General features: G+C 51.8%; 1 protein-coding gene across 2 annotated transcripts in view; it reads left to right on the top strand.

Annotated features, from left to right (window-relative positions):
* Positions 1-16255: 16255 nt before the first annotated feature.
* Positions 16256-23075, top strand: part of GRAP (GRB2-related adaptor protein) — an 18141-nt gene continuing 11321 nt past the window's right edge. Inside the window, exon 1 of one of the 2 annotated variants that reach the window (XM_019512689.1) lies at positions 16256-16380. In XM_019512689.1, the coding sequence (XP_019368234.1) occupies positions 16277-16380 (104 nt within the window). In that variant the 5' untranslated portion in view covers positions 16256-16276. Of the gene's footprint in view, positions 16381-22513; positions 22603-23075 lie in introns of those variants that run through there. The other variant, XM_019512690.1, reaches the window with a different exon arrangement.

The following is a 23075-nucleotide window of genomic DNA, read 5'->3' as shown; positions in this document are numbered from 1 at the left end:
CTTAGACACTTGCAATGGTAGATTTAGTGTGATGAAGGCACCCAGACTCGCTCCCCCAATTATTTGGCTTCTACCGGGTATTAGTAAAACACGGTCATCATTGTGGGCTAAGATTTGAACTCACAACCCAACATTGAAAAGCTGGCTGGTCAACTCCCCCAGTCCCTCCTTGGAAAGTCAGAACTGTGCTTCGTCCATAGGAACTTAAGACTGCCAGGGACAGGGACCTCCCAGGCTGTCAAATCCAATCACCAGATATGATAAAGCTTGCGACATTCCAGTCATGATGGCAAGGCAGAGAGTTAAAGGCCATTATTTGTGAAACTTATTTTTCATCGGCAATCTTTCGCCTCCGTATCTCGATATCAGTCCACATATGGCGAGCAGGTGGAAGCTAGAGAATCCAAAGTCCCGAAACAAATAGACGTTTCCAGTCCTTTCTGCAGAATTATAATGACGGGAACCACGGCACAATATACGGCATGTTAGACTAATCTCCCGGCTACGGAGAGAGGGGCACAGTCCCTCCTAGTCCTTTTACCTTAACCTAACAGAGCAGCTTCCAGGAAGCCACAAGTTCAGTGATGAAGTGCATGTTGCTTGCACCGGAAATGCAGCTACGTGGAGCTGGAACACCACTAATTAGCTAATGACTTTGTTAGCCTGTCTGGCCACAGTTTGACTGACACTACAAGAATGTCATCCTAAAAGAATTTAACAATAGGAAGTGCCTTCCTCTTTTTGCAGTGACACCAGCTTAGCATTGCCCAAGAGGTTACGAACAACAAGCCTTTATAATGCTTTGATTTTCCAACCACAGAGAGGGAGGAAAAAAAAGAGCCTGTAAAAAATTCTAAGGATAGCTTGACAAATGTATTCCTGCCATTTGAAATTTGATTTCCTCGTTCTATTGTTTCCCATTTCCTGAGAGCTGGCTTGGTGGATCACATTTTCTTCTTCTGTCTCCAGGCCTTGTATCCAAACGAGCCTGTATCTCATTAGACTGATGTATGGGCCTTGCTGCATGCAATTCAATCTCTAAATCACAGTCATTTTTGCTTTATTACCAATTTTCTCTCCTACTCCCAACCCTGAGGGCCATTAAAAGAACCTTTTTAAAAACAGAGTTGAATATTATCAAATATATGAAATAAAATGTTAGGTACCTTAAATACATGTCTAGACCTCCAAAGAGAAAGGCGGCTCACTCAGCTCCATTGACTTCAGTGGGAGCTGAGGTTTCTCAGTATTTTTGAAGAACTGCTTGTAGGTATGGATTTGAAAAATTAACTTGAACCACCCAGGTTTGGAAATGTCCACGGCCACTTAATTCAAACAGAGATGATGACAACAAATCTAGTAAATTTAACTATAATCATACCTAGAGATGAATGAGGAATTGGTGGAAAATTAATTGGCAAAGGCAGCTTTTTTCTGTCATGCAGAATCATTCATAAGATGCTTACAATGTTATTAAGTTTATTCAGTATTCCGATAACCCTCAGTCATTTCCACCACATTTTTGTTTTGTAAGTTGTTCACAAGTCATTGTTGCAAGTGTTCAGTACTGAAAGTTTCAGCTGCATGGTGGTTAGCTGTGATCACCCAAACAGGCCATCTGGGTACTGTTCCTTTTCCCATGCCAGCTTAATTTAACTCTCAGGGCTCGTCCCCATGTTGAATAGAACCCATAATACATATGTGGGTTGGTTCACATCTTTAGATTGATTTAGTTCAGACAGGAAAGATTAACATTAAATCAAAATAGGACATTTGCCTCCTGACATAACTATTTGAGTTTAGTTCACCACACAGATGAGCTTGTAGAATTCGGCTTCCAGTGTAAATATTCCTATTTTCAAGTTCAAAATTCCCTTTCTGAGAACATCCTTTAGTAACTCACTTGAACTGCACTTACACCATGGAAAGAGGTGTGAAAATACAGCCTGAGCAAATGCAGTGGGGGGTTTTCTCAGAATGAATATTCAAAGCAAATGTCATGGGACAGCCACATTTGCAGCATGCTTGGTTCTAGTTATTACAAAGCATTTTGCATCCTTAGAAGCACAAGTCCCATTTACACACTATTTACATGGGATTTAATTGATATACAGGCCTCAAGCTGGCCCTGCACACAGGGTGATTGCCACCTTTTCCCCCGCAGGCTGGTATTCTAGACACCCCAGCCTTCCTTTCCCAACTCTCAGTGGAGAAGACAGGGATAATTCCTCCTCCTCTTATCCTTACTCTATTGGGTTGAATGGCAGCTTCTTAGGACAGCAGTGTCTCTGGGTTCAGGAGCTCTTCATCAAGGCAGTGCCCTTTACTGCTTTTAATAAGAGACAAGAAATATATAAGATACTTGAATAGGCTTAGTTCTGCAGCCCCTATTCATGCTGCATGGGACTCACACAAGCCATCTGGGCCAGGTACAGACATTGCACTTTCACTGGTATAAGTGATCAGAAACTGGTCTACACTTGAGCAGAAGTTCAGCACACAGCCTGGTTTTAAAATAGAGAAACCCAGTTTAGATTTGCCCCCCACCAAAGGGTGAACATGTGTTCTGTTTGCTACTGATCTAAACTACACCATGTACGGAAAACCCCTGACTTGGATCAAAGCCGCCTCGGTCTTTTTGAAAGTTTGTACCTAGCCAAAGTAGTGACTCTTTGCTTAAGAATTATAGAAGGAGACCCAAAGTACTTGGTGAACATGCAGTCATCTGAAGTTGCCTTGCATTTCAATGAGAGGAGCGGGAGCCATCAGTTCAGAGGCTTCAGGTCTGCTCGAAGGGTATAAAGAGACAGCGCGTTTTCTAGAGTCTGTGTCTTCTAAATCAGCGTTTCTCAACCCGTGGGTCACGACCCAGAGTCGCAAGAATATATGAGAGGGTCGTGAACAAACTTTAAAAATGGATCAACTAACTTTAAAATGGATTCTCCTTTAAAGGAGAAAACTGGGAAACCATGGCTTTTCCCTTGCAGGCCATCAGAGTGCCAGCCTGCAAGGGGCTGCTTGGCAACCCCCCTGCCCCACACACCCCCCTACCCCAAACACTGGGGGGGCTGGAGGCAGCGAGTCAGGAGTGAGGGGCACTGGGTTGGGACTGGCTATTGATGTTTACAGTTGGGTCCTGGTACAGAAAAGGTTGAGAACTGCTGGTCTAGATCAGTGCTCCTCAACCTTTTTAGACTGGCTGGGAAATGCCAGCTCTTTCGCTTTTGCTCTTTTCTTTTTATTGCAGAAAAATCAGCGAGCAATTCTTCTGCTGCAAAGAGCTCAGGAAGATGCCAACAGGTCGGAAGGTTTGCAGCACCCTGGATTCCTGCCTGAAGTTTCTGGGCTTATCTTGCGAATCACATTTGCGCACCTAGTATTGTGGGACGCCCCCAGCATATTTGAAAGTATCTGAAGGCACTTATGGTGCCACGCCACCCAGGTTGAGAACCACTGTTCTGCATCTAGGATCCAGATCTTCACCCCTCCCATCTTTCCAACACTCCACACCCTAAATAGCTTCCAGCCAGAAGGGCTGGACATAATTGCCTTCTGAGCACCTCATTATCTTTCCTTTTGCCATCCAAAGAATGTCTCCCAAGAGCAGCGAGTGTCCTCCTCCTTGCCCAGGGGCGGCCCTCAGAGCGCTTCTAGCCCTTTGTAATAAGGACCTACGATGACTGGCTTCGTTACGCAGGCATTTCACGTGGCTGTGGATTATCATCTCGGCTAGTCCCAAGCAATTCTCACGTTAGTAAAAACCATCATGCGAAACTCAGTTTAACAGAAAAAACAACCTAGTAGAGGAAAAAGGAACTCAGTACCTTGCTGTGTGGCCCAGTCTACAAACTGATCTTCTATCACCTCAACTGATGGCGGCTGTGCTAATTATTCAGCCTGATTATGAAAAAGGGAAATGGTGAAGAAAGAAAAAAAAAAGAGCAGGTTTCACTGACAAACCAGAGAGCTTAATGAGCAATCAATAGCAGCTGGTCAGGTAACAATGCCCCTGAGTCTTTTCTTAATGCTTTTTCGTTGTGCATTTTAATTAAGTAACTGGCCAACCGGATTGCAGAAGAATCCATCACCACCTTTTCACGGTCGCCCCCAGTGAACAAACTGAATACAAAGGATGTGGTGAGCTTTGCACTTTGGCCCAAAAATCAAACAGCAGGTGGAAAGCACAAGAGACAAGAAAGCATGCAAAGGGGGGGGGAGTTTATTCTCCTGTCCCTTGCTCTGATGATACCGCCACTAACAGAATATCACTACTGGAATCAGCTTAGAAATAGCAGCTTATTACTCAGGTAAAGCAGTCAGGCTCCCAGTTACTATTAGCAAAGGTACTGAAGTCTTTTTAATCATTAACTGCCCTTCTGCTGGGATCACTTGTTTTGCTGAGGAAGAGTGGAGGCCAGAATCAGCTACACCCTACTTTTGCTGGGATAAGTTATACTCAGGAGGTATATCAGTCTAACTATCAGCAAAGATGACTTCCTGCAGACAAGGACCTACTCCAGTGTGAACTACCAGGTGCCCACCAAAATAACCAAGGAAATCCATCCTCTTCACTTGGTGGAGGTGCTCCCCTGCTATTTACACTGAGAAAGCAGGAAAGGACATTTCCATCAAGTTACTTCAGTCTGATGGAAATGAAGAGTACTAGCAAACTCCCAATGAAAGCAGCATGCTCTGCAGTGCTGGACAAACCACAGAGGCACAGCACCTTTGTACAGTATCTATCAAAACTGGACTGCAGCTTCCAGGCATAACTGTAAAGAAAAATCCAACAATTCATAGATTCAAATCTCATCTGGAAATCTGGTGAGATTTCTGATGCATCCCGATCCTGACCAGTCAAGAAATAAAGCCAGAACAGACTTTCCTGTAGCATTGTGGTACTAAAAGTGCCAGTGTTGATATATTGAAACTAGCCACTGAATTGAAGAATTAACCATTTGCAGGAGAGGAAGGGGGGTTGCATTTCAAAATTATGTGGTTTATGTTTGGAGTTCACATCCCTCCGTCTCTGTCTAATAAGACCATGACCACAGAACTTGAGCATCTATAAAAATACACTTTAAGAAGTCTTTTAAATGTTCTCCAAGCTCCTTCATTTCCTGCCCCCGCCCCCCCTTCACTGGATCATAAACATGTTCAGTTATTTCTGGTATTTATATGGAAACACTGCCAATCCACCCATCAGGCGTTGCCATAGTGAGAAAGCTTTTGCAAAGCAATAAAAAATAAAAAAGGTCTTATGCCTTTTCCCCATAATTTGTCTCACTTTCAGCCTTCAGGGGCAATCTCACTGGTGAATATCCTAGGATCAAAAGGGTAACACCAAAGACAGACCAAGGCAGGATACCCCAATCAATCTCACCAGTGAAACTCCTAGGATCAAGAGGGTAAGACCAAAGTCAGACCAGAGCAGGCTACCCTGATTTCAAGCAGGGGAAACTCCACTGGAGCAAATACTGCCGGTGACAGTGTATGTCAGGAGTTGCAATGACCCCAACCACTTACAATCAATAGTTAAAGTGAAGCTAATCCCCATTCTAGACAAGGCAACATCTTTCTATCTGTAGCATGAGTTTCTCAGGCTCCACAGCTGTTGACCCATCCATAAGGCTATTACTATTAACTGACCATCAAGAGAAAACAGGGCACTGGAAGACAAGCGGAATAAGGACCTTATGGCTGTAAATGCTTCTTACCCCATGGAAAACCCACTGAAGGAAGCAAACTTGCCTCATCCCACTGAAAGGAGGCTAGCAGCACTCATGTTTCCAAAGATGCCACAGATGAAATGAGAAAGAAAGGCAGGGGAGAGGAAGGGAACAAGGGGCTGATCCCCTTCAGTAAACAGCTATCCAGCTATGTAAGTGTATCACCACCTAATCCTTCACAGCCCAACATATCAAACAGCACAAGCCAACCTACGAGCAATCCCTCTTTATGTCCCTTCCTCCATCAGCTGTTGTTGCTCTAATACCTTAATGCAGAGCAGGTGCTGGAAGTCACTGCTATTTAAAGTGCTATATCCGTTAGCCCAGGTGACAGCCTGACTCTACACTAGAGTGACCATCATTGGGGCAGCCAACAGACCTGAAGTACTGCCCACAACAGTGGGAAATGCTGGTAAAAATAATCCTAGCACCTGCAAGCCCTAGTGACTTCTGAGCAGCATCCTAGATACCCAAGGGATTAATATGATATGACCTCTTTCTTTGCTGCCCCTTGCAAGAAACCGATAAGAGCCTCACCCTCTGAACCAGGGGAAGGAGGCATGGACTAGCTTTTCGTTCTGGATGTCTAGACAAAAAAATCCTGGCCTGGGACAGGCTAGGTGCTACCACAATACAAATTATAACCACATGGAATCGAAAATAGATGGACCCTAATACTCAACAGCAAATGAGAAAAAAAAAATCCAAGAAACTGGTTCGAAAACATTCCCCATCAGGCCTCAGAGCTGAGCAAGTCGAGCAAGAACCACAAAGCCCCGAAGACAAGAAACTCTGAGCAATAAATTTGGTCGCTGCGTTTTATTTGAGCAAGCTACCAGTTTGATGGGAAGTGCTGAAAGAGTGTTATCTGTGGCTCTTTCGTTCCCTCCGTGGAGATGTGCATAGAAGAAAAGCCTCCATCTTGCAGGGTCAGCAAGTTTCAGTAGGCACCTGGGTGCCAAGGCAGGTTGGTCGAGTTATAATTGGCCGTAGCTGGCACACCCTGGACCTGCTACATTCTTCTGAGCTGAGTGGCATGGAGAAGTACGGGATCACTCCGTGACTTCGTAAACATTAGGAAGTCAAAGGAATTATTCCCAGTCTAGTCATTCAAATCCAAAGTCCCTCTTATCAGTGAATGCAAAGAACAAATACCAGCACAGATGGGAACCAGCTTTGGCAGAGCATATCTCTGTTTCTGCTGGGGCACGAACCACGATTGTATCCACCATACTCCCAAATAAACTGCAAAGCTCATTTCTCTTGAAACCGTGCCAGCTGAAATCACTTTCTAGTGTATCAGTACCTGCTGTAGCTCAATTTCCCTATCCAACATGTCCAACTACTAGGCTGACTATAGACATACTATAGCTGAACTCCCCTGCAGGAATCTCTTAAATGGTTGCAAGGCAGAATTAAGGTTGGATTCAAGCTATATTTTAGCCGTATTAGACTTCACTCCTTTGGAAATGCTTTGGATGGTGCCTCAGGTCTGATGCATGAGATGAATAATCAGTGTAGCACTAGGGAAAATCAAGTGAATGAGAATCGCCCTGTGGGGTGGAAATCCCACATAAGACTCCAGTGAGCTGGAAAATTGTTTAGGATGCCTGCTGAGCTAGGCTTTTAATTGTTTTACACGGAGAAGGCTCTGAACTAGAAAGGTCTGGGCTGTAGCTCGTGAGTTCATCTGCTGGAGCCACCTTCATGGCAACGCACGTAACGGCACGTTGCTCTACATGACTGTAGACTGCTCGTCGCTGTCCTTGCAGTTGTGAAACATCATTTATTAGGCCCTTTGCAAACAGCGGGCCTGGACCAGCATTGTTAACTCTCATGATTTCCTCTCAGGTCTCATGATGGATGGTATTGTATTCAGCCCCCCTGGCTCTGGAGTCATGTGATTGCATCAGACTCTCAGGTTTCACGGTTGAAAGAGTAAGTTTCTAGTCCTCCTCTTGGAAAAAGCTTTGATACACACCCAACAAGGCAAAGAAGAACCTGTATTTACCAAATCTCATGATTCTTGGAGCCAGCCTCATGATGTCCAAAGGCTTGAGGCTGGCCACCGACTGGTTCTCCATGGCCTTGTACTTTGTGCCATTATTTTATACCTGTACAAAATGTATGTAAAACTTCACCGACCCGACCACCAAATGTCCCTACCCTCTTTTCAAGTAAAACGTTTAAGCGCTGCTTATCTGCTTTCCTGAATCAGGCAGCATTTAAATGCACATGGAAAGAGTCCCTTGAACTGGGGCTTTAATGAATCTGTATCAGAGAATCCAGTCCAACGTGCACAGGAGGACGACAGCCCGGACGAGACTGCGCTGCTGAGCCAGTTGAGAAACCAAAGTGTAGCTATCAAAGTCAGCTCTTGCTGCTCGGGAGCCAACTGCCTTTATAGTACTTCTCCATGTGCCCGCTGTAAATAGGATCTAGCTCATTGTCAGGAGACGAATGTGTATGATCAGCTAATACAGGATATTGGCAAATATTGGTGGGCCGGTTTCAGCAGAAGGAAACACTGAGTGAGATGAAGGGAACAGTCTGAAACACAGCCTGTCATAAGATGAAGGAAGTTAAGAAACCTCCTGTCCATTGAAAACGTGATGAGGCTGCATTTCACTACGGATCCCGTTGTGTAAGAAGCTTATTGACCAGTTTGTTAGTGGGGGAGGTGAAGGAAAGATGGCAGAAATTGGGGTGGCAAGGCAAAAACCAAAAGCAGCAGCTGCTCTTCCAATGCTGACTGTGCCACTGCCTTGAAAGCTCTTTGATCGTTTCTCCCGTTTGATGCACAAAAACAAACCTGCGGCCCTGCTTGCTGCTGGGATCTCGTCGGCTCTCGTAATCAAATAGGATTCAGCCTTGTCGATACTCAGATGAGAAGCCTCCCAGGAAAAAAACAGGCAAGGGAGTGTCATCAATTCAGGAGTGACATTGTCTAAGTGGGGGATTCGTTCTGATTTCAGTTGTCGGCTTGACACGAGGCTGGGCTCAGCCGGCGCCCGCTGTTGCTTTCCTGGGTGGGATCAGTGCAGCTACACTGATTGCTGGCTACTGACGGCTCAAATTGAGGTTAATCCCTGGTGCAGACAAGGCCAAAGCGTATGTGGGAAAGGGCTGTAAAAAGGATCTGCACTGCATCCTGCACACGAAATGAAAAATTAAGTTTCTGTGTGCTTAATTTAGTAATCTCCCCCAGAGTGCTTTTGAGGATTTACTGCAGTGCACTCACGGCACTAAGCTTTGGTTGTGACAGATGCTCACCAGGTTTCCCAGACCCCTCTGCAAAGCTGGATTTCAGACCAGATCTCCTGGTCACCTGGCAAAGCCTGTTAATATTTCCCTGGCTTTGGACCGTTACAAATCCTGGGGCAGAGGACAACGATCTAACTAACCCGTCCCATGGCCATTGCACTCATTTCTGTGAATTCAGCCCGGAGCCAGGACAAGAGTTCACCTGAATTCCCCAAAAAATCCTTTCGTGCCAGAGTCATTGCAGGGATTCGACCTCCCTAAAACCCAGTGTGTTTTTTAAACCCGCTGTGCTTTGAGAGAGCAGCCAAATTCCCGGGACCTGGGCTTAGAGGAGCAAGGCATGTTCAGTCATGCTGCATTCGAGACAGCAGACCGACTCTGAACCTTTCAGATGCCTCTCCAGCGCAGCGGGAAACCTTCTAGTAACATTAATGCGACAAGACAACATGTGCACACAGCATGCTGTTACATCCTGCTGTCACCTAAGCTTTAGCATTTGGAGATGGCAGGGCGCTCTGACGCTGCGGAGCTTTTCATGGCTAATGAGCGCTAGGATTTAGAAATGCCAGGTTGATCCTGCCCCGCTCCTGCAGCCAGGTGGCCCTGCTGAAATGAATGATGAGACTCCTCGCTGGAGTAAGGACAACTCACAGGAGGAGGGATTTGGACCCAGGCCTGTGTTTTGTCAATGGTTTTCCATAAATACCGGGAAAGAAACAACTCTGCCCCTCTCAAAATCCTAAATTTATGTTGCAGCTGCTCTGCTAAACCCACCCGTGTCTGAATGGAAAGAAACATGCGTGTGTGCGCGTGTGTATGTGTAGCACAGGCTAGGAAAGCTTTTAAAAATTGTATAAATATAGGATGAGAGAGAAAGTTTTATTTATTGTAAAGCTTTCCTAGCCTGTGCTAATAATCTCTTCCATGACTAGGAGGAAAAGGATTCCTAGAGCCGGATTGAAGAATCAGGCCCTGTTATGCTGTTAACTTCCTTTTTGTACATTGGCTACTGAACTAAAAAGGTCAGTCCCCCCCAGTTTGGTACCGGGGTTCCCAGCATGTAGCTCAGTGTGGAAATATCTGGGGCCAGATTAACTCTTTACTGGGCCCTAGGCAAACAAACTCTTGGGCCCCCCAGCTGAAGACAAAATTTTTATATGACTTTTTTCATTCGACAATTATAATATGTTAAATAAGCACAAGGTGAAGCCCTTCTTCACTTAGGGCCCTGGGCATACGCCTAGTTTGCCTATGTGTTGATCCGGCCCTGGGTTTCAGCATGGCAGGACAGTTTTTAAAACAAATTTCTTGCCCTGTTATCCAGAAAAAAAAAAAGACGCTTCTTCTTGTAGCACTTCATAAACCACATTCAAAGTGCGAACAAAAGCCTGCATGGTACAGCTCATCTAATCAACAAATAGCCAGGCCGGAAATCGGGAGAAACTCCTGTGAAATCACCCAGGATTTTCATATGGGGTGTGACCAAAATCAGGATCCAGCACCCTCCTATAGAAAAGTCTAGTTAAGGAGGAAGCTATATGGAGCCAGACCTTTAGCTAGTGTAAGTCAGTGCTGTGCCCCTGAAGGGAGGATTAGGGCTATTTTTTTAACCTGACTTCAGCACGAGTAAATCAGGATGCAAATTCAGCAACATTTCGCCCAGAAAGAGGTCTAAGAGTGGGCCGACCCTTTCTGCTCAGGAAAGGGTGGTACAGAGAAGCCAAAGCATCCCGAGGATCTGCCGCTGCACCTGCATCCGCGTCCGAGGGGAGAACAGAAGCCTTCAGTGCCCGTCTCCCCTTCGCTCCCTCCGTCCGTGTCTCCCTCCTGAATAGATGATTTCAAGAGGAAGACAGTGCTTGGATTCTGTCGGGCTGAACAGCACATCCGGTGCTCCGTGAATTATAACAAGCCTGGGCCGCAGTCCAGCCGTCTGCCTCCCCCTTCCATAGCCATACGCCTGCTGTACAGATCATTACCAGCCAGGCCGGGGTGGCAGGAACGCGCACATCCTCGGCCCGAGGAAATAACAGACAAGCAAACCCTCCTCCCTCCCCTCGGCTCAGGGCTGTCGTCTCCAGCTGACCCGCTCCATCTGCACGGGCGCTGGCCAGGAAGCCTACACAGGGCTCCCTTCTTCCCTACCCCGCTCCCCTCGGGTCCCGCTGGAGCGACGACACAGGCAGTATTCACCAGGGTCCGGCCGATGCTTCGACCTCAATGAGCAAAACAATGAGCTGCGGAAGCAAGCGTGAATGCCCGCTCGCCACAGGGACACGTGGCCCCTGCGCACCCTTGCAAAGCAGTGCCTCTCACTTGCCCACGGGCTTTCTCTTCCCCAAGCAACAGCTGGGCTAGAGAACGACCCCCGGCATCACGGTGGTCAAACAAGATCAAAAGCAACTGATGGTAAAAGCCTCCTCAATGCTTTCCCCCCAAATAACCCTTGTGTACCCAGCAGTCCCTTCCACAACTGCTGACTCCTAAGCGAGTAGGAGAGGGACTCAGGTTGGGGACGGCCCAGTTTGTGGTTAGCGTAGGTTTAATTAACACAAAACAAGCTCTGCGTCCACTGTCAGTTCAAGGATCTCCCTTTCATTAATCCCACCCAAGCCCTGCCTCGTCTCGAATGCAAGAATTGCTGCAACAATTAACAGAGGCTAGATCCAAACTAAAGAAATGATGGGCTCTGGGTGCCTTTTTGGTCCCCGTTGGCTTGGCGGTATTGGCCAATGGACCCTGCCTTCTTGACTTCGGATTCACATGGCTCACTGCGTCTCTCCAATACCCCTTGCCCAGGTAGCATGTGTTGACTCTGCTGGCAAATGAAAAAGGTCCTGCTGGATCCAGTGATGCAGGTGGCTCATTGACCTACCAGGATATGAAGGGGTAGGAGCATCTCTCTAGACACAGAGGATGAGGAGTCCAAGGCGATTAGCTAGCAACAGCTGTACCTAGAACAAAGCTCTGAAGTGGGCTTTATCTTCTCTTCTTCTCAAGAATTTCTTTCTGTTAATAGGTGTGTGTGTCCTTTCCAATCAGGCAGGCAAAAGCACCTGTTCGCACCAATCATTCACAATTTCTCCATAGCTTTTTGCTTTTCTTGGAAGTCACAGGCTTACCGCTGAGTCACGGCAGCGCGGTACCTTATCTGTCACCCACGCACAGTTTGCAGGGGAGGGGGGAGATCTTTTTTTTTTCCAACTACTTCATAGAAAAATACCAGATGTCATTGCTGAAGTGGCGACTTCTTAGAATCTGTTCTAGTAGCTGGCTGAGACTGGAGGGAGCTAAGTCTGGATCCAGATCTACTAGCCACGCCGAAAGCTCTTCTTCATGCCCTTGTGAGCGGGCTATTGCTGGCACTGGTTCGTGATGGAGAGGAGCCGTCCTCCAGCACAAACGCTGGAAGGAAATAATCTCTCTGGCCAGCCACAGACCTCTTTCTATTTTCCTTTAACCGCTGTATTAATTAAGGGGTAGTCTCATCGTGTTGCCTCTGCCATCAAAGGCCAGTTGGGTTTTGCCCCTACTTTCCCTATCATGGCGTCTGGCATCATACTTGCTATAATTACTGCCGTGACTGTCTCCTTTATCAGTGCAATGGCTTTCTCCCTTGGAGAGCTCCACCCATGCTAATACCACGGTGTCAGAGTGGTGAAACAAGCTCCCACTCGTGCTTTGGTTTTGGTTTGGACAGCCCTACCCATGTTGACAGAAACGCTGGGTCTTGGGGTTGCTACCCAAGGCACTGGGATCAAAGCCCAGGAGGCAGGCAAAGGAGTCTACCCCGTCCCTGCTCATGCGCCCGGTGCTTGGATTCATCCCTTCCTCCTTCAAATTCCTCCTGGCTCCTCAAAGCATGGCTGAACTGGAGTAAAGGAAGCGGGGTCCAGACGGCAGCATGAGCCAGTCCTGAGAGACCACAAACAGAGCGAATCCATCCTGCAGCATATCAGAAACATTTCACCTGCGAATACCAAACCCCCAGCCCACCCCCAGACCGTTCAGCATCACTCCCAGCTGTTTTCTGATCCCCCTGTTCCTACCTCCCCTGGAGGTTAATGAACTGCAGCTGCTTCCTAGCCCAGCTGCTAACTCTTTCCTTCCCACTCCCAGTCTGAGTCTCGGTGACTCTTCCAGGGTCACCTCGCACCGTCTACACTGAGCACACACCCTGCACAAAGAGCGAGCTTGAAGCCGGGTCCAGATGCTGTTCCTGCTCACACCAGCATCAATCCAGCAGAGCTCCGGCGAAATATTAGCATTCAATGCTAGCACCTGTAAAAATGTCTCCCGGCTCTTTGTAGATGTGCTCTGCCCCGCAGAAATTACTTCTTTCTTCCTCCAGCGGTCCTCTCGACTCATCCAAGACAACAAGCTAAACACCCCCCGACTTCGCTTGCTGGGGGCTGTTCATATATGATCTGCTCCACTGACTTGTGCTCTCCGCTACCAGCCCCAGTGCTCCTCCAGGCCCAGTAACCTAAAAACATCCTTTTTGTAGATAACCATCAGACCTGGATCCGAAATGCAGATCCCGTTTCGCGGTCCCCATCCCACCCTGAACTTCAACCGCGTGAGATTCATCCCTCTGCCTTGGCCTATTCTATGCAAGGCCCCACGAGTCCCGCAGCTCCCATCCGGTTCTGCGTTTCCAGCGGGTTTGGCGGGGCTCAGATTCTGCGCCCCAACTCGGCCTCCTCTCTAGGAAGAACTGGCCCAGCTTCTTTTGGTTATGTTATACAACACCCCCCTGTCCACATGGTCCCGGAGCCATTTTCAAGCTAGAAGCTAAATCCTGCTCCTGGACTGGAGTCGGTGACCTCTAATGAACTCAATAACTGCAGAGCAGGGAGTCACTTTACACCCCACTGGCAGGCCGTGCCACCCCTGGCAGGCAGCGTGGCAGCTGCCTGGCAGCTCACAGCCAGAGCAAGCAACGGTCCTGGAGAGGACGCAAAGCAAACAACAGCATCCAACTGAACCGACCGGGGAGACGGAAGGAGGCAGGGGATGAGCCTTCCCGAGCTGGTGTCTGGCCAGCACACGTCCCTGCAAAAATGTTCATAACAGATGAGTAAGTACGAGGAGGTGTCTCCGCCTCGTCGCGGTGTTAGGTCTCACAGCCAAGCAGGGACCCCTCACTGATTGAGACAGGCAACGCCAGCTGCATTTGCTTTCTAGTGATTTTGCACAGCTGGCAGGCAGGCAGCACCCAGGTAACCTGGCAGACTTGGATCTCAATCTTCTCATCACATGCACATTTGCTCCGCAGCTCTTCGGTATTTTGCTGCTAGCAGGCCGGATACAGAATCAGCCTCGCTATATCCCGGGCCAGCCAGACAGTCCACGCTGCACAGGGATGCTCTTTGAGAGGGCATGTTGCAACTGGGCCTGAAACTGGGAGCAGGGAGGGGACAGAGAGGGTTGAATATGGGCCAGTAGACAAGGAAGGGATGTCTGATCTCTTGAAAAATGCCCTGCTGCTGTGCCATCCCAGGGATCCAGTCTGTTGTCATTTACATTGCACCAGCGCTCGGAGGCTCCGGGCTTGGGAACCAATGTGCTTGGTGCTGTACAAGAGCCGCCAGAAAGACCTGCCTTGACTTTAAGAGCTAACGACTTACATTAATGGGACAAGATGGCAGAGAAGAAACAGAGGCCCCTAATGGGAGCATCAGATAGTGGTCAGTAGTTGAGCCAGGACTAGAGTCCAGACTCAGGCCCTCGGCCCTACAAGCCCCTGAGCTGCATGAGCAGTGCAGCTTTCTCAACACTATCCCTTGCCGAACCCTAGCCCCAGCTCTTGGGGTTAGACTGAGACAGCCTGCCTGCAACCCAGGATATGCCTTGGATGACTCAGAAAGCCTCTCCCTGATGTGAACTGTCTGAGCAGACATGTCTGCTTTGCACTCTCAGCCCTTCTTTTTGTTTCTTCGGCTCTTTCTAACATTTTCCTACAGGTGCTGTCTCGAGATAGGAAAGAGTTCACCAGTCTGGTTCTCTACCCCCGTCCGGGGCGGTTGACACCGAGGTGGAAATGACTGCAAGTTCCGATGTGTAGGTCCGGATTTTTTTTCTTCTTCAACATGTGCGATGATCCCGGTACCGACGAGGTGCTGGCTTCACGCCCATTTCAGTTCCGGACGGAAAATGCTGACTCTTAAGAAACCCCCCCAATTCACAACACTGCGTGGCATTTTCTAGCCTGCCTTTCAGACTGGTCGGTGAATCATTCGTCATCGCAGCGCTTGCTTCCTCTCGGAGCATCTCAGGGACTGACTGAGTCATTGCAAAACCCCCTTTAATTCTGTTGACCTATGTGAATACCCTCATGGTCACATGCAGGGAGCATATTCATTTGGTGCAAGAGAAGATACCTGTGGGTATGATTAGCTATGTGCACCGGCTGTGCCTGTATTACCCTGCAAGCTTCACGGTCCATATGTACAGCACCTTGCAGTCACTGTTCTCCGTGTGCATAAACTATGTGCACTATACAGAAGCTGAACCCTAATGAACATTCACCCGGGCCAATTTCTCCGCTAGTAAAAATCAGCCTAGCTCAGTTGATTGCAGCAGAGCTCCCTCGATTTATTCCAGCTCCTTATGACTCTGGCCAGAGGACTTGTCACCTTTTGAATGATTTCCCAGGCTCACAGCATTTATCTCTTTTTGGGAACTGCCTGGCGAACTTCTCACACAGGGCTTTATTTGAACCCTGTGATTCTGGAGAGGAAAGACAGCACTCATGCCGCATGGGGTACACACCGAGACTCCCCGAAAACGCAGCTTGCAGCCCAGACACAGTGGATCTACTCACCTGATTTTTATTTCATTAGTCCTTTCCTCTCTTCCCCCCTTCTTGCAGTCTTTCTGCTCTGTGTTTTTCACTTGATTTACTTCCCACCCCCACCTATCAGCTGCTCCCCTTTCCTAATCTGCGGTTAGTTTTGGAATAAAATAAATAAATCCATCCCCAGTGAAACACTAACCCAGAAGTATTCGTGTGTCAGAGCTGGGCTAGCTTTGTAACCAAGCAAAAGGAGCAGCCCTGTTCCTGATTCACAGGATGTGCGTGTTTGTGTGCGTGGGCGAGGAATGTGTACGCGCCTGTGCCGATGCCCTCCACACCGAGAGCACGTTTCATGGGAAACGCTATCCAGTGAGCTGCTCGGTGAGCAGCTGGATCCGATGCTAATATTTTACTAGGATTCTTCGGTTGAAAACAGCAGGCACCATTGCCGCCGTCCTGTTTATCTGCAACAGAAACATTTCCCATGAATTCAACTGCAGGGCGCAGGGAAGTGGCACAGGACCACCCGGGTGCCCCCGCACTGGTGTGCCGAGCGCTCTTTGCAGTTTGTTTTGCACGGGGCGGCGGGTTTGTGGGTTTCTTTCTATAGGGGGAGGAGGAAAAAGTTGGGCACCAGGGAAAGGAGTGGGGGGGAGGGGGTGGCATTTGCATCACTGAGCTCGGTTCAAAGGAGATTTTCCAATCCAACTGAATGCCGCCTTCGCCATGGCTCAGCCTGCTGCAAGGGGATGGTCTCTACGCCCTCCTTGCTTGCCAAGGCAAAGGGCACCAGCTCCAGGGCTGCATTGGCATCTCACCCTCCCGAGGCTTGCCCGACCTCATGGAGCTTTGCCAGGATACAAACTAGTTCAGCTACAGGGTCCGTCCCAGGTACCCTCCACCCTTTGCCTCAACCCGTGCCCCCAAGAACAGCTCTTGGGGAGACACGGCCAAGTCCGTATGCAGCAAGCACCGCAGGACAGGGATGAATAGCTGCCAGAGAGGAGAGGCTGCTTGGTGTCCCTTGCTGATGAGGACAGGCAAGGCACCCCTGTGATGACCACGAAACGGACCCTTCCCGAAGGCTGCTGGGCCCCGACAAAGCTCATGTTGCTCTGGCTAGGACGTCTTTTCCTACAAGGGCTGAAGAGGGAAATAAATCCCATCCAATTCCCAGTGCTCGACCTCAGAGCCCCCCGCAAGCACGCTCCTATTGCTGGACCTGCTGGCGCAGGGTAGCCGGGGGTCCTTCACCCCAGCAACATGTCACAGGCTGTGGCACGGTCCCCCTGGGGGGACCGTGTCCCCAGCCTCTCGATCCCACTGACTCGTTTCCATCCTGCTGGCAGGAGGTGGCTGCCATTTGAAGCCAAGCTCTACAGCAAGCCTCCATGTGCAGATGCAGCCCCTGCTGAGCCCTAACCTCACGGAGGGCTCTGAAGCACTGCTACAGAGTGCAAATAAGGATAAAGAGCCCAGCACCTTTTATCTTTGCAAAAGGTACAGAGCATCGAGAGCGCTTTCATTGTCAATCAATGCCTCAGATGAGCCCTTGTGGGTGCCAATCAGCGCCTTGGCGGTCCAGCAACCGGGAGAAGGAACTCCCTGCAGATTGATGAAGGATGCTATACGACCGTCTGATCTAAGCTGAGCAGCAAGAGCCCTAGCAGAGGGGGATGCTCCTAATATCACTGCCTTGCCTCTCTCCACAGCTGGAGCAGGCTCCGTCACGCATGGGGAGCTCCCTTCTGCTCCTGTGTGCCCACGTGTCCGAGCCAGAGCTGGAAACTTGAGCCAGCAGGTTTGGCTTTGGTCTCGTCCCCAGTCAATTCATCGGCTGCTCCGTGCAACCATCTGCACCCATGTTTTAACATCCTACAAGAGACACTTGCAGGTGTCTCTTGCACCCAGAGCTGAGTGGTGCAGGGATGTTCTGCAGATGTTTCACTGTCCCCTGGCAGCTGGTCTCCACGGGGTCTCTTCCAGCTTGGCCCTGGCACCTTCCCCATGGCCCTGCCCATGCAGATACAGCGTTGTGGGCCAAGCCCAGTCCTGAGCCCCGTGTGAATGGGGCTTGGGGGAAGAGCTTGCAAGGGGGGAAGGTCACTTCAGAACTGAGCAGCCACTGGGACACCAGGGAGGAAGAGCAGTTTCTATACTGGGCAGCTTCTGGACTATCTCCCCTTGCAATCTCCCCTCTATCCTGGGCCATCAATACAGGCCGGATAACAGAGAGGCCAGACGCACCCACTTGCAGCCCCTGCTGCCCCAGAGCAGGCCCAGGTGGAGACCGGTGCAAACCAGGGTACAATCAGAGAGCCCATCTACCCTGCCGACCTGTGACAAGATCTGAACTCAGCTCTCTGCCTGCAAAGCCATCTCCATTACACTGGCTCCGCTTTCCAGCTGAGATGCAGCACCCGCGAACAGCCGCACGGCCCCGTCCCAGCGCTCCCTGGCCATCTGTGACCCTCTAAGGAGGTGCCCAGGCTTCGAGGCGCTGCCCATCCGGGTTTATCCAGATCACGACACCTGGGTCACGGAGACAGCCCCGTTGCAGGGTGACAGTAGCATGCCCTGTGCTACGACACTGCTCCAGCCCCGTGTTTTAACATCTCCTAAGCTCAGCCTGTGAGAACTGGGCCTCTGCTATGAAAATCAAGGCTGCCTTCCCTGGATCAAGAAGGGTCTCAGGTCCTAACCAGTCATGGTGAGGCTGCAAAATGCTCAAGGCAATGAGGAGCGCTGTGTTTTACCTTGGTAATTCAAAGCGTCCCAGAGCCATGATCCCCCCCCAGCACGGTGCTTGGGGGGCAAAACGCTGCGAGAGCCACGCAACGAGGAAGGGAGAGAAGACGGCACCAGGAACAGGACTCCTCCTTGTAGACTTGTCCACAAAACAGCACCAGCAGACGGGTCTGGGTCCCCCTCGCTGCAAACAGCGCTCCCAGCACCAAAAGTCATCCCGATGGAGGCACTTGAGGAAAAGCAAGCGATAAGCCAAGGGCCGGGGGGTGGATAATATGCATAGTACAGACATCCTGGAAGCAGCAGCTGCAGCGGGGAAATGGAAAAATGAGGGAGAAACACATCAAGGGCGGCCTCAGGTTAATGGGAGGAAACGAAGGCAAAGGAAATCCCAAGCTGGAGATAACGAGAAGCTGAACGGGGAGATGGATTAGGTCTGGAGCGTGCAGGCAGACACAAATAAACCCGGGGAGATGCCCACCCAGGCAGGAGCAAATCGTAGAGAATCACAGAGGAGTTGGGCCGCAAGGGACCTCCAAAGATCACCTAGCCCGAGCCCCTGGGACACAGCGAGGCTGGAGAAACCAGTGTGCCCTTGATGAGGGTGGGCTCTGCTGTGGGCTCTGCTTCTGTCTGCCAGGGAAGGAGATGGGGGCATGGGCACTGGCTGCAGCAGCTGAGAGAGGCCCAGGCTCTCCCCAGCTCCATAATTTGCTGTGGGCACCAGGACCAAGCCGCCAGGCACGGAGGCCTTTCTGGTCATGGCATCCCTGGCAAGCCCATGAAACCTGTCCCTGCTCCCCAGAAGGTGTGCTTCCTTGGGGGCCTCCTGTCACCTGGTCCCCTGCCCCCCACAATCAGGCACAGCACAGCACAGCACAGAACAGGGTGCTGGAAACAAGATGCAAGATGCTGCCGTCTCTCCTAGCAAGCCCAGCGTCTTGCTGGGGGCTGCCCAGCCTCGGGCAGCATTCAAGAGGTTGCCGGCTGACTCCTGCTCGCCTACAGGGCCTGAGAGCTGCAGGTGAGCAGCCCTGTGGGTGAGCTTTGCATTTACATTTGCATTTCCCTCCAGCATCTCATACCTGAACTGAGTGGTGACACACAAGGAGCCCAAACACAGGTCCCTGCCATGCATACACGTGTAGAAAACCCACCACACCTCATCGCACCCTAGATCCAGCACCTGATGTTCCCCCTGGGGTCTAAGCCCAAGGGAAAGGGCCTTAGGTGACCTTCCCTCTTGGCTTCAGTGGTGCTTTTGCCTCCTTTTCTGGTTCATAATCACCCCATTGAAGCCCAACCCTGGGTGCACAGAGGTCGTGGGGCTGTCCAGGTGCCCTGTGCGGTGGCCTCAGGTTCACTGGGGTAGGGCTGTGACGCTGAGGCATGGCACAAGGGTGTGTTTTGCCCCAGTTTGCTTTGATCCATGCAAAACATCTCCAAAAATCAATAGAGCTGTTGCAAACAGCTCTCCGCCAGGGCTTCCTGGCCTTGGAGGCTTGGCTATAGCCTGCCGAAGGGGTGGGCTTGGGCTCTTCGCTCCTGGAAGCGGCCAGGAAACCAGCGTGGGGCTCAGCAGGGAGTGGGCCATGCATCAGGCTGCAGAACCAGCGGGTCCTGCCTTTCTACCGCCCGGCACTGAACAGGGGCAGGATGCAGCCGTGAGCCCACCCCAGCATTTCCGTGCTGGCAGCAGCTGGACACAGCTGTGTCCAGCAAAGAGACGCCCCTGTTCTCCATCAGGGTCAGGGCGCCCTGGGCCCTCATCTGTCTTTCATTTGCTCCATGGGTTATAAATAGCCCCCAAGCCTGTTTGGCAGCTGACATCAAAGGCTGATGCTGGGGTCGGCTGGGTACAGCTGAGATGGGAGCAGCCGGGGAGGGGGAGAGAGAGACAGCAGGCAGCTGCGCCTCGTCCCCCGGGACACAAGGCCTGTCCCTGGTGGAGGCTGCCAGGGGGGAACAGACCAGGTCACCCTGGCACAGGACGTGCACGTGTTGCAGGCCCGGTCAGAGCTCAGGTGTTCGGCACTTCTCCTTTGTGCCCCAGTCCCCTTTGCTCAGCCCTTGACAATCCCGGGGCCGATGACGGGGCACGGACAGATTTGGAGAGCCACTCTGATCCCCCTGCATAGCCTGGACCCCAGTGGCTCGTGCAAGGGCGGGTCTCCCCTTTCCTGTCCTCCTTGCCATCCTCAGCCTCCTGCTCAGTCTCAGTCCCTGGCATCCCAATGACAGCAGCAGGGAGATGTCTGTCTGGTAGGAAGAATTTCCTCTCCCCTTCCTCTTCCAGCTCCTCTGCTGGAAACAGGGGAGGAGAAGCCGTGCAGCGTGCGGGGACCACGGTGGGGCCCATCAGCTGGGAAACCTCTAGCAGCCGTGCCCGTGCAGCTGCCTTGCTGCAAGAGGCAGCTGTTTGCAGCCGGGGTCCGGGTGCCCTCTGCTGTACAAAGCCCTTCCCAGCACCCAGTCCCAGCACCCAGCCCCTCGCCCTGCCCAGCGCAGCCTGGGCGCTCTGCTCTCCAAAACCCCTGCCCACCACCCACCGCCCCCCGCCTGGGGATAGACGGAGCCATCCAGGGGCTGAGCTATTCCTCTGGCTTGGAGCTGGGCTGTATTCCAGGAGTGGGAATCGATGCATCGTGGTGCCTGGGCGATTGCTGGGGATGCTCCCTGGGCCCAGGCAATGCTATGCAGGCCTGGCCGGCATGCTGGAGCGCGGCAGCTTCCACCGCAAGGAGCTAGGCTGGGGCCTGCTGGTCACCCCTGACTGAGGCGCATCTCCCAGACGCCTTCAGCTCTCAGCACCTGAGACGCTCTCAGCTGGGCTGGACGCAGCCCAGAGGACATCCATGAACAGCCCACCCTGCACGGCTCCGACCCGGGCCTGCTCCACCCCGACTTCCATACGACCCCAGGAAGCAAGCAGTGGCTCAGTCCTGTCCACGCTCCATAAACTTGAGACCACCCCCCCAAACCGATGGACTTGAAGCCCCCTCGGGGAAAGCCGGCTCCCTGTTTTCACTTGCTTTTTGACTGCAGAAGCATCCTAGGGCTGTCCTTCTGCTGCAGAGAGCTGCGAGGGCTCCCCACCAGGCAGGAGACCATCAGGGCTCTGGATGCCTGTGTGGGCTGATCTCGGGAATCGCACTGGCACACCCCGCAGCACTGGCGTTGCACGACACCCTGGAAAGGACTCGAGGCACCCCAGGGTGCCTGGCTGCCGGGTTGAGCGCTGCAGGTGGATGGGTGGCATCTGCTTGCTTTGCCAGCGCCTTGCAGACCGACCCAAGCAGTCAGCAGAGGGCAGCAGCCTGCCTGCCGCTCCTGCGGGCACCTGCAAACAACTTTGACTGGGATGGGGTGAGGAACCATGGGAAACCAAGCCATGGGGCAGCCCAGTCTGGCCCCTGGCCGGCCCCCTCCAATGGGTGCCCAACTGGACTGGGTCCCTGCACCGGTCTTTGCTGTGCAGAGTCACACACCTGCTGCCAGCCAAACGGCTGAGCGGCCTGCATCCCAGCCAGGTGAAAGGAGCCACGACATGCCCGGTGACAGCAGGACACAGTAGGGGCATCGGCCCAAGGGAGAGATGGAGCTGCTCGACTCACAGAGCGATGGAGCTGCTCCAACAGGCACGGTGCTGGGGAGCCCAGTGGGAGCGAGGAGCTGCCAACCGCTGTGAATGAGGCATTGGTGCCCACCCTCTGCAAATAAACCAGGCTGAGCCACAGAGGAGGCTCGGGTCTCCTCCAGCCACAGACCCCCCATCGGGGCAGCCGGAGGGGGCCACTTGTGCCCCTCCATCGGCATCCGGGCTGTGCTCCAGCCTGCTGCACCTTTGCCTCGGCTTCCAGCCCAGTCCTCCCACTCCGCGCCGGCTCCAGGTGCTTCCTGTGACTCTTGCTCACGGCTGATAAGCCTGGCAGGAAAAGGAGTCATTGCCACGAGGAGCCCTGGCACGGCCCGGGCTGGCAGGGCGAGGCTGGGGACTCTGGGCCCGGAAGCAGGACAGCTGCAGGCCGGCATCAGCAAAGCACGGCAAGAAGCTCAGCTCAGGTACTGCTGACTCCCCGTGAGGACCTTTCGGTGGGCTTACCCGGGATCTGCATGCACCCTTCGGGGGAGGCCGTGCAGGGCACATGGAGGGGGAGACCCAGGCAGGGAGGGGCTGCGAGCGCGGGCACAGCTGAGCCTCAGAAATGATCCCAGGAGATGGAGAGAGGGGCAGGAGCCTTGGAGCTGCCCCAGGGGGGACAGGGGTGTTCTCAGGCTAAGTGACTTGCCCATGGCCCCACAGGGGGGCAGTGGCAGAAAAATGGCTTTAGACTCAGGGCCTGCTCTAGCCAACAGGAGCCTCCTCAGTCAGTCCAGGGGGCTCTGGGCCAGGCCCGGAGGCAGCCACGGTGGAGGTGGGAAAGGAACCCAGGAGTCCTGGCTCCGAGCCCCTCTCCCGTCCCTGCACCCCAACCAGGTTCAAGTTCGCACATCGCCTCTCACCTTCCGTCTCCTGGAGGTGCCCCCCCCTGCCC

This window comes from Gavialis gangeticus, unplaced genomic scaffold, assembly GCF_001723915.1.
Source record: "Gavialis gangeticus isolate Ggan-Ray unplaced genomic scaffold, GavGan_comp1, whole genome shotgun sequence".
NCBI lineage: Eukaryota > Metazoa > Chordata > Crocodylia > Gavialidae > Gavialis > Gavialis gangeticus.
The sequence above is the reverse complement of the archived record's forward strand: the minus strand, read 5'-3'. Positions and strand labels throughout refer to the sequence as shown.